This window comes from Kryptolebias marmoratus, linkage group LG11, assembly GCF_001649575.2.
Source record: "Kryptolebias marmoratus isolate JLee-2015 linkage group LG11, ASM164957v2, whole genome shotgun sequence".
NCBI lineage: Eukaryota > Metazoa > Chordata > Actinopteri > Cyprinodontiformes > Rivulidae > Kryptolebias > Kryptolebias marmoratus.
This window is the reverse complement of record NC_051440.1, coordinates 21,083,008-21,101,866: the sequence shown is the minus strand read 5'-3', so window position 1 is coordinate 21,101,866 and position 18,859 is coordinate 21,083,008. Positions and strand designations below refer to the sequence as shown.

The following is an 18,859-nucleotide window of genomic DNA, read 5'->3' as shown; positions in this document are numbered from 1 at the left end:
TGTGCAGTTTTGCAGGAGCTGTCCAGAATGCCAAATGACATCGGCTAGATTCCCCAACAAAGCTCCTCTCCAACCTCTTCCAGTTCTGAGTACACCATTTCAACGATTGGGTATGGATATAGTAGGCCCGGTTGAAAGGAGTAGAGCAGGTAACCGGTTTATGCTGGTGCTTGTGGATTATACCACTAAATATCCAGAAGTCTTTCCCTTGAAAGTTGTCAAAGCAAAGAATGTGGCATTCTGTTTGGTGCAATTTTTTTTCTAGAGTTGGCTTTCCTCAGGAAATACTGACTGACCAGGGCACCAATTTTATGTCCAAGCTGCTTAAAGATGTGTATCAGTTGCTGGGAATTAAAGGTCTGAGAACAACACCTTATCATCCACAAACAGATGGTCTCAATGAACGGTTTAATCAAACACTTAAACAAATGTTACGGAAATTTGTGAGTGAAACCGGGTCTGACTGGGACCAATGGCTTCCATATATTCTGTTTGCATACAGAGAAGTTCCCCAGGCCTCCACTGGGTTTTCCCCCTTTGAGCTGTTATTTGGCCATGAAGTGAGGGGACCCCTGACAGTTCTAAAGGAGCTGTGGGAGGGGGGACAGACTAACAAAGAACCTTTAATGTTGTGGCTTATGTGCTCCAGATGAGGGAGAAGCTGGAGAAGATGACAAACTTGGCTCAGGAGCACATGAAGACTTCTCAACACAAACAGAAGACCTGGTATGATTCTGCAGCACGGGAGAGAGGATTCGAGCCAGGCCAGAAAGTCCTGGTTATGCTCCCTTCCGAGGACAGCAAACTACTGGCCAAGTGGCAAGGACCTTATGAGGTACTGGGGAAAATGGGACCAACCACATACAAAGTCTCTGTTCCAGGTAAAAACCGCTCTACTCACATTCTCCATGTGAACCTGCTGAAACAATGGGTGTCCCGGGGCCAGGAGAAACCTTTCTCTTTTTACATCCGGAGCGTGGATGATGAAGAATCTGAGGAGCAATATTTGCCTGTTCCAACAGCCTCTAAGCCCAGTTTGGCTCATCTGTCAGAAAAACAACAGTCAGAAGTGAGGGCTGTTTGTCCGTTGACTGTGTTCCAGGAGAATCCAGGTTATACTGATATTATAACTCATGACATTACTTTAAAAGCAGATGCTGTTCCAAAACGACTTAGTTATCGTATACCTGAGAGACTTCTTGAACCATTAAAAAGAGAAGTGGAGTTAATGCTTTCCCTTGGGATTATTGAGGCATCACAGAGCGAGTGGTGCAATCCAATTGTTCTTGTCCCTAAGAAAGATGGAACAATAAGGTTTTGCATTGATTTTCGCTATCTAAATTCAGTGTCAAAGTTTGATTCTTATCCAACACCACGAATCGACGATCTTATTGGAAAACTAGGCAAGGCAAAGTATCTCACCACCATTGACCTTTCCAAAGGATATTGGCAAGTACCACTCTCCCCCAGGTCCAAAGAGCAGACGGCTTTCAGAACACCATGGGGCCTTTACCACTTCAGAGTGATGCCGTTTGGACTGCATGGGGCTCCTGCCACCTTTCAACGCCTAATGGATAAGGTACTCAATGACCTTTCACATTTTGCCTCTGCATATCTAGATGACATCATTGTTTACAGCAGCTCCTAGGATGAACACCTGCAACATCTACAAGTGATCTTTGAGTGTCTCCAGAAAGCAGGATTGACAATGAATCCAGCCAAGTGTGCCATAGCAAAAAAGGAAACAGTACCTGGGGTTTGTCATCGGAGGAGGATTGGTGAAGCCACAAATTAAAAAAATTGAAGCCATCCAATCCTGCCCCCTTCCCCAGACGAGAAAACAACTCAAATCCTTCTTGGGTATGTCTGGTTGGTATCACAAATTTATCCCTAATTACTCTGCTAGAGCTTCTCTTCTTACAGACATGACCAGTCTACGAGGCCCAAATATTTTACAGTGGTCTGAAGAAGCTAAGCAAGCATTCAGAGATATTCAGCAGGCCTTGAGTAAAGATCCGGTGCTCCATTGCCCTGACTTCCAGCAGGAGTTTATTCTACAAACAGATGCATCAGATAAAGGTCTTGGTGCTGTGCTGCTTCAGGGTTCTTCAAATGATCGGCATCCAATCGCCTTCATCAGCCGTAAGCTATTTCCTAGAGAAACCCGTTATTCCACAATAGAGAAGGAATGTCTGGCTATAAAGTGGGCCTTGGATTCACTCCGCTATTATCTCTTGGGGAGACGATTTATTTTGGAAACGGACCACAAAGCTTTGAAATGGCTACAGAAGATGAAGGACACCAATCATCGAATAACCCGCTGGTACCTGGCCATGCAGCCATACAAGTTTGAGGTACATCACATCCCTGGCAGACAGAACATTACTGCTGACTACTTGTCCCGCTGTGCCAGCGAGCCTTCAGAGGAGGGGGAGTGTGTGGTGGATGCTCCTACCACCACATAGTGAATCAGCTGGTGGAGGAACCTGGGGCAAACCATCTGCAAACTACTGAAAGACGGAAGGGGAGACGCCAAGATGATTATTATTTAATTTGTCACTTAAAATATTCACTTGTTGTTGTGCTAAGTTAAAGTTAGTTTAGCTTTATTTGTTTATAGAATGGTTTAGTTAATTTTGTATTTATTTGTTCTTTTGTTTGGTCAGACCTCCCTCAGGTGGTAGATGTGGGTTACTCCACCCCTATTTAAGCAGCCTTTGTTCTTTGTTTGGCAGGTCAGTTTTTTGTGTTTAGTTAGAGTTTAGTTGACCTCAGTTAATTTGGATCCAAATTTGTTATTTATCTTATGATTTATTCTTGAGTTAAACCTTTATGCGTGGCTGATGAATTTTTCAAAATTAAACTGGAAACCTTTTTCTACTCTGAATAATTTTTTGTTCTTGTTTGAGTTTGGTCCCTCACAGGGCTAAAAGTTTAAGTGAATGTATCGGAGGAACAGCCATCTAAGTGTTGCCATTATTGCATCACATTGTGTTAAACAGCCTTTTGAATACCTTGTGTAAAGATGTTCACTCCTGTAACTTCCCCTCCCATTTTTATTCTTATTTTTTATTTTTAAAATTCAACTCTTAAAAACAAGTTGTTTTTTTTTTTAAATTAAAGGTTGACCTATTATGCGTCAAGTTGCAATAAGTCTGTGGGCTATACATAGCATGTTCATTACATTTAATACACAAAATCATTCTCAGATTTTGAGATTTCTGATCAGTTCTGCCTGTTTTGAGCTCATTTCAAAATGAGCAGTTTTAGGGCTATGTCACTTTTATGCAAATAAGCTGCTGTTTGCCACGCCCCCCAACTCAGGATTAAACACTGCAGATCTGACGCACATTTATATCATTATTAAATCAAACTCTGAGGATTCTGACTTTGGGGCAAGGGAACTTAGCGGTTCCAAACTGACATTTGTCAAGTAGGAGAACAGCAAAAAGTGGGTCTGAAACCCAACAGGAAGTGGGTCAGGACACTGACAGTACATGTTCTATATTGCATCTGACAACAAAACATTTTCCTTTTCCAGCAGACATTGTTCAGCGGTAAAACCAGCAGAACAAACATGATGGTCTTCTTGTAATGAAGTGGGTGGAGCTCCACTTGGGTTGCTAGGTAACAGGGATTGTGACACAATAATCCCAAGGTTGTTGGAACAGGTCATTTTGCATACACCAAAAACATTTATTTTATTTTATTTATTTTTTTTTGCACTTGGACTGTTTCTAGAAGCAGTAGATACACAAATGGAAGTACAAAAACATGCAAACAGTGAATTTTGCATAATAGGTCCCCTTTAACTATTAAACTATTTGCAATGCTATTTCTCTTATCAAGTGGTTCAAAGAGAAGTTTAATCTGCTGCCACACTAACCTAATGCCACTAAATATTCTGGTCCAAAAGTGAACAGTGCTTGCATGCAATTTTTCAACACAAATTATTTCTGAGGGTTTATATTAAGAACTTGAACCTTTTTTCTAAACAAAACTGCTTGAAAACTAAGTGGTAAATATTTTCCCTTTTTACTGCTTTGCTATGCTAATTACCATTTGTACCCATTTGCTCAAACACATCCGTTACATCGCAGCACACATGACACACACCATACACATCTATTTCGATTCCTCCCTTTTTGTGACAGATATTTTTGGTCAGCTACATCACAAAATCACTTGGGGTAAGACGGCCCATGTATTTTGAAACAAGAAAAGCAATTATGCAAAGCCTGAACTAATCCGGGAAACCCGTTAGCCATCCCCCAAAACAGAGCAACAATGGCAGGACCTGCTGCCCCGTGCCTGGTGCAACACCCATCAGCATTAACTTCTTTATCAGGGAGACAAATGGATTGCAAGACGGCAAATTCTCCGGGTCATCACAGAGGAAAGAGAGGAGAAAAACCTGAGACAAAAATGCAGACAAAAATCCTGACAGGTAAAGAGTGATAGAGTGCAAAACTGAGTGAGGAAAAAATAATATAGGGACTGAGATGCCAGAAACTTTGAGTGACAGCAGCGATAAGGTCCATCATGGTCTTGTTATAAGGAGCAGAGGGAAATAGGATATAAGCCCAGTCAGACATGGCACAGAATTAACAGAGCCAGGAAAGAGAGGAGATGAGACGAGCGGTGCAGAGCAGGGGAAGAGAAAGAAGTGGAGATCAGGGTTCCTGGTAGACGAGGAAGAATGAAATAACAAAGAAGCCAAGAGACATGAAGGGCAAAAGGTGCTTGGTTATGGAGAGGATGGGAGTTTGTCAATGTCTACTCTGATTTAGAATCAGCTGGTACAAAATTTAAACAACGTCCACATATTCCCTGCTACAACCTGAGAAATGCTGTTTTATCAAAGTGAACTCAGATACTGCAACACAGATGTAGGATAAACTCTATAAAAATATAGATAAAGAGAAAAAAACAGCTGTGACTGTCACTTTTACTTATTTTAGTAAAAAACTACATATATATATATTTTACCTTTCTTATAAAACAACTTTGATCCTTGGAGCTTTCTTTTCTTTTTGATTTGCATTTTATTAAAAATAGCACTTTAACCTTTCTATAAAAAATAATAAATCCAGACTTCTAGAAGGAAAATGTAATAATGTTTTTAAAGAAATAATAAGTCTGTTCATGGTTATAAAAATGAAAATCAAAACAAATGAATTCGAAAAATGATGATGTCTGAAATGTTTGGTTCTTTTTGCAATCTTTTATGTAGGATTTTTAACTGACTCACCAAACTTGTTATTTTTTCTGATATAACAGCAGGAATCTTCAATTTATTTTTTTATCAGAAACAGATTTTTGCTTCTGACTAACAAATCTGACAAATCTGTGTGTGTGTGTGTGTTGATATCATTTGAATAAAGCTGGGCTTTGCTATATTCAATCTGACACTTAACATGCAAATCAAATTATCCTGTCACCTTCAGCTCTTAACAGGAGACACTTGATACAATAATGAAATAAACACGCATTGATTTGCATGAAGAATAGTAAAAAATGAGCACTTGTCTTTAAGATGACATGATAATGAATTATATCACCCAAGATAAAAAAAAAATTGCACAAACACATGAAAACAAAAGTTGTGCACAGCTGCAATATAAACACATATACCACAAAAAACATGCACAAAGATAATCAAACAACTTATCATGCTAACCTCTAAGAATAATTATTAAACAGCAAAAATGTGATGCACATTTGTTTTAAATCTTCTATTGTATGTATAATTTCAATAACTTTAATGAGAAAAGATGAATTTAAAAGCAAAAAGGGAAGAGATCCCCCTGGCTGACTGAAGGAACTGAAAGCTGGTTTGAAGCAAAGACCTTTAAAAACTATGAATAGTGTCTTTCTGCATGGATCTGTGGTAGGTAAGTCTGAGAAGAATAAAAAGTAAAAAAGAAAAAGAGGAAAGAGGCTCCCTGCATAGGGATTATGTTTGCTGAACTCAAAGAAAATGTCAACTGTTAAAACTCAGCAACAGTGGACTTAATGAAGAACAACAGGAGGGAGTTTGTTTTGTAGACCATTCATGTGAGTTCAGATTTTTTCTTTTTTCAGTCCCAATGCAAAGCTGTACAGCAGAACCAGTTTCTGGTCATCTTATAAGTTGTTTTATACTTTCTTCATCTTTCTTTGTTTGACTTCTTTTCATAAGCTGAAGGATGAACTTTAAAAGCTTAAATCTGCTCTGCGGGAGATGGTTTCTAACACATATACAACTTTAGAAAATTCCGAACAGTGGGGATTTTGGATTGTTCCATAAAAGAACAGAATGTTTAGTTGAATAATTTATTGAGTAAAAGGCTAGGTGCTGCTTCTAACACAGGCTCAGCAGTAATGTATCCTCACAAACACATTCACAACATGATGGCGGTCATCTAAGAGATCAAAGACGATTCATGGCCAGGTTGAAGGCGGTTGGAGAGAGTGGATGGTAGTGGATTTATATAGGAGCTTAACGTCTTCAAACACTTGTTTTATAAAAGCTCCATTCCTCCACGCTGTTAAACGGATCTATTCCCGGTGAGAAATGAGAACATTAACACGGACACGGACACGGTGCACTCTGCAAGGCCCTGGCGAGCCCTCTGAGCTGTAACATTTCACATCTGAGCTTCACTCCTTACAAGCTCCCACGACACCTCAATGCATCATAGGAGGGCTGCAGGGGAGGGCTGTTGGGGCAAAGTGCCATGTGTCTCAACACTTGACAACAGCTGTGGGCGTTTCTATTAAAAAACACACAACTCAGTGTTACAACTGCACCTTAGGGTTTGGGGAGGGTCTTTACACTGCCTCATTCTTTCTTCTCACCTCCGGCAGTGAAATGAAAGGATTAAGGAGAACAAAAAAACAGCCAAAGTAGGAACTTTTGACAAATTCCTTATTGGTTGGGTGCAAATTGACAATTGATGCCATTTTGATTGCTTTTACTATATGTTATACATTGTAGCACACCTTACAGGCACCAGTTTAGTCTGTTAGGATTTCAATTACCTTAAGGATGTGGTGACTGGATGACAAAAAATAAAATAAAAAATCTTTTACTCACCTTCCTGCTCTAAGACTACATATATATATTTGCTTTTGCACCTATCAACGCCTTAACATAAGCTATACCTTTAGTAAACAAAGACATATGGCAAAAAGATGGTGCACCCTCTTCCAATTACAAGGTTTTACCAATACATGCAGATCTGTTCAGAAGTCACCACTCATTTATTTATAATTTGCTTTATAAAAAACAGACTTCTTTGCAGTTATGTTTGAAGTGATGTGGTGTCAACAGTTATTATAGTTAGTACCGCATCAGCTGTGATATCAGTTACAGAGAACAAAATAATGAATAAAGATAAAAAAAGTCCACCTAAGAGTCCAAAGATTTACTCAACTCCTGGTGGACTGATACATTCAGCAGCCTCATACTTCAAAAATGATTAGACTACCCCTTTAAGAACTGGTTCCTAGAGTTTCAAAGACATCATGCTTGTTTTTTTTACTCAAACGGTTAATTCTCATTCTAAAAAAATCACAATTTGACAAAGTTAAGACCTTATTTTGCACCAACAAGGTAAATCCCAAAGAGCTAATATAATGAATGTGACATGAATCAACTGAAAGATGACAGATCTCTCAAGTCCTGTGTCAGGTCTTGTTGTTAGGTTTTTTTTCCTTGTATAGTTTCCTCAGGATTTTCAAGGTCACACTGTTCATCATAAATCACTGAATGACACACAGTCAAACTGAAGTTTTACTCTATATGTGTCAAACAAGAAGTCGAACTTAGTAATCAGGATAACAAATCTAGGACAAACTAAAATTAGAGCTTTATCAGATCACTTCTTTCAGGATTTTGTCAACTAAAAATATGCAGCTGGGAATTTATTAATATTTCAGCAAATATGTAACAGTAAGAGTTTTGAAGAAATAGTAAACAACACAACTTAAAATTCAAGTTTAAATGATATAAAATGAGAGGCTGAATAATTCTAATTTGAGCTGGTTACTCACAATCTTAGGTATGCTTTCAGGCATTTTTTATTTTAAAAGCAGGCCATTTATTTCCAGATTTTCTTATTTATGTTTAATGTTATCACAGTTATTTAAGATTGCTTTTTGTTTGCTGATCAGCACTAATTTTATTTCCCATTAGATGATGTTTACTGCTGCTGCAAAATTCAAAGAAATGACCCATTCCCTTCGCCTTGATGTTGTTTTGGATTTTTAGTTTGTCTTTTGATCAGAAATGCAGTCCTTTCTCTCTTTGCTATTTCTTTGATCATGTTTCAGTTTCTGTCAAAACGTAACATTTTCACATCTTAAAAAGCATAGGTTTAATGATGAGCAAGAAATGCAAAGAAGTTCAACACTGAACCTCATTGCTGATTGAAAAAAGGAAAGTAATGTTGTCAATAATGAAAACCATCACTACCAGTGTGTCTATGAATGCATGCCTCAACATTAGGACTGTAACAGCACACATGTTTGTACAAAACTACTGTGTCAGACAAATAGAGGTGGAAAGTTTGTCTTGGTGCAGCACACCAGACACAGATGTGAACTGTGCTGGCAAAATAGTTGCAATGAGCACAGGCTGCAGTGCAAAATAAGTTAAAATATTGCACAATGTCGCAATCCTGGTAACTAAAATAGAATATAATCTCTCTAAATTACCTTTAAATCAAAGTTTTCTAACAGGTAATTTTTTCAGAAACGATCATTTGCCTTATAACTTATCATTTTCTTTGAAACTGACCATTTTTCTCTGCCACCTGCTGCAGGACGATGAAATCCTTTCATATAATGTTTGGCATCATTGCGAAGCTTGGGGATTCCCCTTTTTTAAATACAGGGCTTTATTACTTGGGTGTCCAAAAAGTCTTTAAAAACTTTCCAGTTGATCCAAAATGCTGCTGCCAGAGTTCTAATGGGAGTTGGGGGGAGAGATCGTACTTCTCCAGTTTTAGCTTTTCTCCATTGGCTCCCTGTCAAATTCAGAACAGAATTTAAAATCTTACCTATAATATACAAAGCTCTCAACAACCAAGCTCCATCTAATATTAAAAATCTTATTGTTCTGTATTTTCCTAACAAAGCTCTTTGTTCTCAGAATGCAGGCTTACTTATGATTCCTAGAGCTTCTAAAAGTAGAATGAGAGACACGTGGACCAGTCAGTCTGTGCATCTTTCCTGTCCTCTCAAACCCCATCAAAACAGATAGCCACTTGATAGATAGCCTCTTGTTTTGGTTCTGCTGGAGGTTTCTTCCTGTTAAAGGGAAGTTTTTCCTTTCCACTGTTGCCAGTGTGCTGCTCAGGATGGGAGACTGCAACAAAGTGAAGATTCAATGCAATCTGCTGGCTTCCTATGTTAGATAACTTTTACTAATTGGCTCTTATAATGTTTATGAATGTTGTTGTACGGTGCCCTAAGATGACTTTGGTTGTGACTTGGTGCTATATAAACAAACTGAATTAAATTGAATTCCCAATAACCTCATTCTAGACAATAAAAATCAAGTTTTCAAAACCGCCACTCTTGTAAACAACACTAGCCTGTTGCCAGGCCAGGTGGTAAATTGCCAGACTTCAACAAACTGTATCATTTTGAAGATATTGAGATGGAGAATTTGAAAGTAACATTAACCCAATATTGAAAAACTCTTGATTTTGACTCATTTTGTCAGCACAGGTCACAAATGGGTTTGAAGGAGGTGGGTGCAGCACTTTTGTAATTTACCAAACTTTCAGTTTTACACCAGGCCTGTAGGAAGTTTACTTCAAATTAAATGAGTAAGATTAATTAATTAATCAATTAAATTTTAACTTTCTGTACATGACCTACTTTTGATTCTCCTTAGTAAGGGTGATTTGTTTTCTTTCTGTTTCTGAGACATTTATTGTTGTTAAAAAAATAAATAAAATGAAAAACTGCACCTAACCGTGACCCTCATATTAAGGTACAGTATGTATCGAACTATGTCTTTGCAAAATGTTGCAATCCTACACAACATGTTTCAGAAATTTAAGGAGAAAATGTAAAAACAGACATATTTTCTGACTTTTCATATTATTTTTTTACCCATTGTTATTTATGCCCTTGTTAAAAAACAAACAGAAAAAAAAGCGCTGTAGCTTCAAAAGCATACTAATTACATTCAGTGCTATGTCACAAGTGTGAAGACAGTTTAATTACATTAAATTGATATAAGTATTTCTTAAATAAGTAATTTTGTATTATTTTTAAAAGAACAAATTAGGTACAAACTGACTCCATGTCCTTGACTAAAAAAAAAAAAAAAAAATCAGTCCTCACAAAACACACCAGTGTGTCTCCATAATTCAATTAATTTGTTAGAACTCCTTATTACCAGAAGACATGGATTGAAATGTGCTGTTTGCTCTGTTGATGTATCCTAAGACCTTGAATAAATGCAGTTTGTCCAGTAACTCTGACCTTTTCTTCCCTGGAGGGGTAAACAAACTGTTTTCTCACACACTCTGTGGAAGCTGCTTGAGAATGACAAGGGGATTTATAAAAAGACACAGTATTCAGCACAAGTTGAGAGGAAAAACAGAAGCAATGCTTCTTACCAGCGGATGTGTGAACTCAGGGGCATGGTCGTTCTTATCTGTGATGGTAATGGTAGCTGTTGCTGTTCCTGTTAGGCCCACCTCGCTTCCTGCCATGTCCTTGGCCACAATCTCTAACTCGTATGTTGTAGTCGGGAGTGTCTGGAAAGTAAACATATGTAAGCGCAGAATTAGAAATACAAACATGTGCAAGCGCTAATCTGAACACTGTAGAAAAAGACAAAACAAAAAAGAAACAAATGGCATGCATCCATCAAAAAGAAATACCCACATACACTTTATGAAAGGAAGTGTTAAAACTTTGCACATCTGTTTGGAGATTGTGGAAACAAAAACATAATTAGATGAATAAATGGCTGCTTGTCTGGTTTCATTGCTTCAAACAGAGAAAATGATTATAATCTTAAAACAGTTTTACAGAATTGTGAGTCCACATGACAGATTTTGAACGCTTGCTTGTCTCAACAGTTTACAAAAGATCTGTGGTCACTATCACTGACAGAACTAGGGTAAAAAAAGGAACACCCTCTAACTTTACACCATTGTGTTCGTAACAGTCAACCAAACCTATAAAAAAACACTTGTCACAGGGGAACATCAGTTATGGAAAGAAATCAGAAATGCAAGAACAAACAGCATGGTTAAAAATTAAATAAAAAAAAAATACCTAAAGCTGAGCAGGATCAGATCAGAGAGTAAACAAACTCATCCATTTTACAGATTCCACACAGCTGTTTCCAACGCACATCCTGCTCAATGTTCCTCAGCAACAGAGATCAAGCTTTTGAGGCTCTGCTTGAAAAAAAGTATTTCTTTTTTTACAACCTCTAAAATTGTATTTCAAGCTATGAGGATTGTTGGGCTTTCAGATTTTTCACACTTATTTTTATTTCTTATCCACCATTGTTTGTTTGTTTTACTTTGTTGCACATTAAAGAGTAATTAAAAGAAAAGCAAAAAATAAATAAATATGCATGACCGAATTTCAGTTCTGACTCAAATCAACCTTAGCATGGTGTTGATGTTTTTGTGACTTGCTGTTTCTCTGTAGATTAAACAGACTCACATTATTACTTGTATTTTAAGACACTGTAATCTTTTTTTTAAATATACCCTATTTTATCTTGTTTAGCTCATCCCAGATGTCACTGATCGAAAGGCAAGAAACAATCTGGACAGGTCAAAAGTTCATGACAGGGCAAATACTGATATAAAAGAGACAAACAGCCATGCACCACTTTTAAGTTAGGTTAGAATCACCAATTAACCTGACATTTATGTTTTTGGATTGCAGAAGGAAACTAGAATACGTGGAGAAACCCACAATATCATGAAAACTTTATACAAAGCACAGTAACACTAGGCATTGCATTCAATTTGTGTCAGTATATCATCTTTTGTGATGCTTATATTCAGAGGATTCTTCATCTTCATTATTTTATCTTTCTAATACAACAGTTTCTAAAAACCCATAAATAGATAATGAGGCATGTGCCATTTATTTATTTGTTGTGTTGTGACATTAACTGCAGCTGGAAGAGAACCTGAAAGAGCATAAAATATTTAAAATGTGGTTTAAAACAACACTGAGTTGGTCCACACAGGATGAAGGTTTTTTAAAACTGAAAGAATATGTAGGAAAAGATCAATTATCTGTGCACAAAACATGAAAATATTGCAACCTTGACTCTAACTGTTTTCTCATACAGACTCTGAGCTCTGATTTATCAAGAAAGACTCCTGGAGGAGGTGAATAAATCAGTTTGACTGGACCACTGGAGCCACTGGGAGAATTAGGTAGGGAATTGTCTGAGTAATTCCTGCTGATTGATTAATGATATGAGCTGATGGTGTTAAGCAGGGCTGGATGCAGTGGTGCTGATGGTATAAATCTTTTACACTTGGTTATGTCTTACAACACGGTCAAGAGCTTTGAATTCAGTTTTAGAAAATATATATTGCAGAACTTAAGCAACATGCAGTTACTTTTTTTCCATCACACCCTCTACCACCGACTCCCAACCCTTCCAAAAAAAAGTAACTTGGAGTGTCCCAGCATGTGTCTTCATCATTGCAGTTTATTTTGAAAGGAAAGTGGAATGTGAAAGTGGAAACTATAATCAAGGTGAGCTCAGCTTTACTGTCAGGAATATAAAGATTCCCAGCAAGCAGGATTAGCAGCACAATTTGTGTCTTTGTTTCATTTGAGAGTTTTTCAGTTTAGGGTTTTGGGGTGAGTAAACTTTAATTTACTGCAAATCCTAAATGTGTGGTCATTTTTAGGCAAAACCATGAAACAGGCAACAATCCAAATCATAAAGCAACATCTAAGTTTGGTGCCTGTTAAAATGCTTTCTCAGCTTTTAAAAAGTTGGTTGTTGTAATGACACCTCTTGTGGTATATTAACTAACCTTTCATGAGTAATCGAGTAAATAAGCATGCATTGTGAGAAGCTTAAATTCATGCAAGTTGGCCTTATGTTTGGAGTGGATGGAAGGTGAATGGGGTGGGTGAAGGAAGACAGGATGAAATGGAGGGGAGGATAGTCGAAGAAAAATCAAATTATTACAATGAATTTGAAGTGTTTTTGTTTGAAATGTCCGTCCCTACTACATCTTTAATCATAATGTTCAGTTTAATAGCACTAAATATTGTAGCCAAAAGTACTAAGTTTGTGCAGCCTGGGTTTGATTACAACCTGACAACAAGAACATTTTCTTTTACAAATTCACAGAAAATAAGATGAGGTCACTCGGCCTCAAGCTAAAAAAAAACAATCTTTAATTGTATATTTTTTTATATTATTAAACAGTTTAAATACACTTAAGAGGTTAAGTTTTAGAATTTTAAATCCCTTCAAAAGGACTAATTTAATTACAAGCTAGCTTTACTGAAACTAGAGCGCAAACAGCCAAATTAGAAATCCAATCCATTTTCTGCTCTGCTGGCATCTATAATCTATATTACAACTGGGGAGATATAGCTTATACGCAGAGCAAGAAGATGGCATTTATAATGATCATAGTAGCAATAATAATTTGTTCACATAATTCATCACTAATAGAAATGTTAACTCTGGTATATAAATAACAGGGGAATGGGGGTGGGAAAGCCAACATTTATTTAAGTGCTGCAGTTTTTCTTTTTTTCTTTTTCTTCCTCCTACTGGGGGTGTTGGCTGTCATATGTTTAGTAAACTTCATCCATCTGTCTCAGTAAAAAATGCTGCAGAAGCTCTCTCATGCATTGTAGATTCACCTTGAAGCGAATGTATACCACTTCTCTTATGGTGCTCCAGTAACACAGCAACAAATTCACCTGCTGGAATGTACACTTAAGGCACAAACAAATGAAACAACACTGTTGCCATTTGCTTTTCTGAATGAAAAAGAACATACATAAAAAGGAAAAACAAAAGAAATCACTCGGAAATCTCTTTATCTTGCAGATAATCAAAGGAATTCATCCCAGGAATCCCTTTGTCATTTTTTAGGCATTGCATAGTTGGAGAGGAGGGGCAAATTCAGAAATAAAATAGTTCTCAACGTGTCATAATTTTGGTCTGTGCTTACAATAAAGACTTGATTATAATCAATAAAAATATTCATCTCTAACATTTGCATTTACACATATTTAAGAATCTCTCACTACTTTAATAAGATAAGTGCCGGTTTTGTAGGAAATTCTGTTCCCCCTGCATCGGGATCGCGCACTGTAGCCAGAGAGCCACATCCGACCGTCTTCACAGCGCTTCTGAGTGATTTCTTGGTAAAACGACTCCACATAATCGTGTCAAGGTTGTAACTTTCATTTCAGTCGACAGCTCCTGGTGATGAATAAATAAAAAAAACCTCAAATAAATAACAAATAAACCTGGTCTTATGTGGGGGTTTTCTTACAGTTTTGTGTTGTTTTTCAATCGCAGAGAGAATCAGTCTTTTTCCAACTTTTGTCATATTCACTTTAGCCTGACAAATATCAGTCAACCACCAAACACTGTTTTTCAACACATCGTGTGTATTTTTAATGTTTTATTGTTAATATGAGAGGATGGAAGCTAACTGATAGCAGGACACGAAAAATTAGACTTCCTAAAAAGATAAGTGTAGGTTTTCTGGTATATCCTGCCGTCTGAAATAATCGGTTCCCCCTTCATAACATGGGAACAAAATATATTTTCAACAAGTCCCGAACTGTGTTTATTCCTCTTATGATGGACAACAAGTCCTGTGGATTTGGAAACACTTGCTCTTTTTTAGCCAAAGTTATCGGGGGGAACCAAATATTTTAGTTGTCTGAAATAATCCAATTAACCCAATTCAAAATGGCCACCACACCTAATTGATCTTAGCCAAGATAGAAATGGCTTTAACTTAGTCAATTTTTTCAAATTTCGAGATAAATTTAGAGTGATTGAAGCTGAGAGTAATCCTCAACACATTCTCTGAGAGCTACCGCACCTCATGAGATCTCACCATAATGCATGAGACTGCATATAATGCCATTTACAAGGTTTGACCAAAACAGCTACTCATAAGATGATCATAGTGTCTAAGTCTGGTATAAAAGGCAGTGACAGGTTTGCATTCTTTCAAGGAATGCTAGGCCTTTAATTATGAATGAAATACGGGTTCACAGTATTAATTTATTCAGTTATATCAGAGAAAAGGACACGGTTTGATGCTACAACTGGAGATAACTGAAGCTGCTGCACCACTAAACAGCGAAAAGTGAAAGACAATAAACATGTGCTTCTATGAATAGTTAGTCCCACATAGTGAGTGATAAGGGTGTGCATCACAACCAGCTCTGGTGCAAATCAAACACAGTGCAAACAGATGGTGCTCCACAGAGCTGTGAGTTTATTAAACTTTATGCGTACAATCACACATGAGTGCACACATGCCACCTCAACCACACACACATGCACACCTGAGAACAGACATGTACTCATGCCCTCCAGCTGGAGGAGAGCGAGGCTCTGGGATAGCTGCAGTCTCACTGGTGTCTAAACACATTGAGCGTGGCCTCCTCCAGCGACTGACAACGTCTTAATGAGCATTTTCAGAGTCTCAACTCAATTATAAACTCTCTGGCACTACCTGGCAAAGAAAAGATGTTCCCATTCACGGTGGGATAGAGCTGAAGCAACAGGGAATTTTCCCTCCAGGTGTCAGAAAACTTTTGCTGGCATAAAGTTGATAGAGATACTCCCCTCAGTCAGCTCCTTCATTTTAAAGCATCTTGATTATTTGTCTGGAAATACTTGATTAGGGCTGTTTCATGCAATCATTGCATACAATCATTATACCTGGAAAATTCATTTTTTTAATGTTTATCTTGTAAATTATAAGTGTTAGAGTTAATTCTCTCGCAGCAGATTTTCACAGCAGAAGTGAGCAGTAAGGTTTTAACAAGTTTAGCAAAATATTCACTTCTAGCTAGTGAGAATGTTAAGATTTACAGAACTTAAAAATAAAATATAACAGATACTTTGGCCAGTAACAGGTATTTTCAGATAGGTAGAAGCAACACAAGTTTACAGTATTTCATAAAAAGTGTAGAAGTGGTAACTGCTCTGCAAAGCAAATAAACAAAACAGAGTTCACATTAAGAATAACACATTTAGACATTAAGTCTAAAAAAAGACTATGACAGTAAATCAAATCAAACATATGCTTGGTGAAGAATAGACACTGTAATTGTGGCAGGTAAGACGGACTGTGTTGATTTTTCATGAAAGCAGGCAATAAGTGATTACAGTAAAACAAAGGTTTAACTTGCTCTAAGGCTAATACACGCAACAAATGCATTGTTTTATATTGTATATTACTATATTCATCTAAGAGATGACTTGTCCTCAAAATAGTTTCCATTCATGTTCATGTAATCTAGCTAAATGGAAATCATAAGAGGACACAGTTTTATATCAACAATCACAGGTGTTTTTACTTTTGCTAGATTGATTTCTCCTGTAGGGCCACATTCTGAACACAGTGCTTCTAAAGTGTTTGCTTTTATAATTACAAGAAATACTCTGTTAAAGAATTACTGGGGGGGGGGAGAAGTGATTTCACTGAATGGTTGAGTTTGTGAAAGCTGCTGTAAAAGACTGAACAAAGGGCTAATGAAGTTAAGCAAAATAAATGACAGACCACGTTTCAGAAAGATCTGAGCTGGGATTGACATATCAGGTCACTGCATTCAGCCTGGAAATGATTTTATTAAACATGCTGAAGTAGGGAGGAAGGTTGAGAAAAGGAAAGTGGGAAGGATAAGTGAAAAAGGAAGAGAAGGAATGAGAAAGAAAGAGAGCAACCTGACATTGGAGACACCACATTAACTCTCTGAATAGGTGTAATATTATAATCAAATTGGCAGTGGGTTCTTTGTTCTCCTCTGGCCCTTCAGTAATGCTCGCTCACAGCACCAAACCACTGGCTATTCTTCAGGCCTCTTTTCAAATACTTAGATAATTGATGACAGACATAAAAAGCCTTAGAAAAATATCTACCAGAAGTTCTATGAAAACCTACCATTGAGAGTATTTCTACAAGAGCAGCATTAATTCCCTCACCTTTATGCCTTCATCTGCTTTGTATTTCTACCTTCCATCTTTTTTGTGTGTGCAGCTTTTCTTCTGTTAAAATTCAAACATCTTCTTTTATCCTTGCAGCTGAAAAACATCTCATTATATCAATAAACTGTGTGTTTTAAGCTCTCAAAAATTGGTTTGTTTCTTCTACAATTTAGTTTTTTTTTCTTTGCATGCTTGGTAGACTTGCATTTTTGAATGAATATAAAGTATGGCATACTGCAAGGAAAAAACAGATGGAAAAGTTTCCTTCAGAGTTGCACATCTTTTGAAATAGTCTCCTTATGTTTCTGTTTCAGTTAAACTCCATCCATCTTTATTATTTTAACATCCTTCTGAAATGTAGGTACTGCACTATAGCTTAAAAAGATTTAGGACTGAAATCATTATCTGGTTCACTCTCTGTAAGCATAATTTAGCTTGAGAAACTGCATAAATCACTTCAAGTGTCACTGGTTTTATAAAAGCATCATGCACCAAATTGGACACTTCCAAGCACAAGGTCTTATGTTGGTTCATGAAGTGCAGAGGTGCTGCCTTAGGTAAGCTACAAATTAGTGCTTAATAAATAATTGTATTTTGTTATCTGTTCAGAGTAGAAACAAATATAAGAAAGTGTTGATAAATTTGCTGAACTGTATCAACTCAGCAATGTTTATCTCTGTATAGCACACCCTAAATGTCATCTCACTAATGGGAATACTATGTCACTGTAATCCATTTCAAGAGTTTGTACAAGTTTAGTTTGAAATAAAAAGTTTGGCCTTAGTTTTGCTTTTCCTTTTTTGTTTAAAGCAAGTATCTGTTACTGGGAATTTCTTTTAAGCATTGTTTTAAGATGAAAAATTGAGAATCAAGACAATGAACCATTAAAATACCAACCCTATCATACCAGTTTTCTTTATGGAGCACACCAACAGGACCAAAGTGCTGTACACATAATAAAACAATCATACAATCAGAATGAAATAAAATGGAACAGATAAAAATCTATTTAAAAATTAAAGAATTAAAAACAATGTAAAGTGAACATCTCAGATGGTGTCAAAGTCCAGGCAGAAGAGATGGATTTAAAGAAGGGATTTACAAACAGACAAGGAAGAGGCCTGTCTGATGTCCAAGGAAAGGTCATTCCATAATTTAGGAGCTGCCACAGCAAAAGCACGGTCTCCTCTGAGCTTTCGATTCATCTTCTGCTGAATTTTTTTACAATGGCCATAAAATGCAGTTTTATTTGATCACCAGAGTATAAAGTCCTGCTTCAGGTGACAACAACTTTGCCTTTCTGATGATAAAGGTCCATGAAATAATGTTTTTCAGGTAAATAAACAAAGTTCTTCCAAAATTCCAATAAAGTAGACTGTATTACAGTTAGTAATAGTAGTACAGCAATGATTATAAGACTCACAATCATTGCATTCTGTTTTAATGTACATTTTACAGAATGTCCCAACTTTTTCAGAATTGGGATTGTAGAATGATCAATGACCCTCAAACAGATTTTGTTGCTTCTGTTTGACTTTAAGTAATAACATTTATAGGGTAAAATTAGGGTGGGCAAAGATCAATGCTATGGCTACAATAAACTTCCTTTACAGCAAATTCAAAAAAGGTTAAAAAACAAAAACAACTGGACTTCTATTC

The 18,859-nt window shown here is 36.9% G+C and overlaps 1 protein-coding gene across 1 annotated transcript in view; it reads right to left on the bottom strand.

Annotated features, from left to right (window-relative positions):
* cdh13 (cadherin 13, H-cadherin (heart)) overlaps nucleotides 1–18,859 on the bottom strand; it is a 299,969-nt gene that overhangs the window by 71,875 nt on the left and 209,235 nt on the right. The window contains exon 9 of the mRNA XM_017419005.3: nucleotides 10,620–10,760. Within this exon, the coding sequence (XP_017274494.1) occupies nucleotides 10,620–10,760 (141 nt within the window). The remainder of the gene's footprint in view (nucleotides 1–10,619; nucleotides 10,761–18,859) is intronic.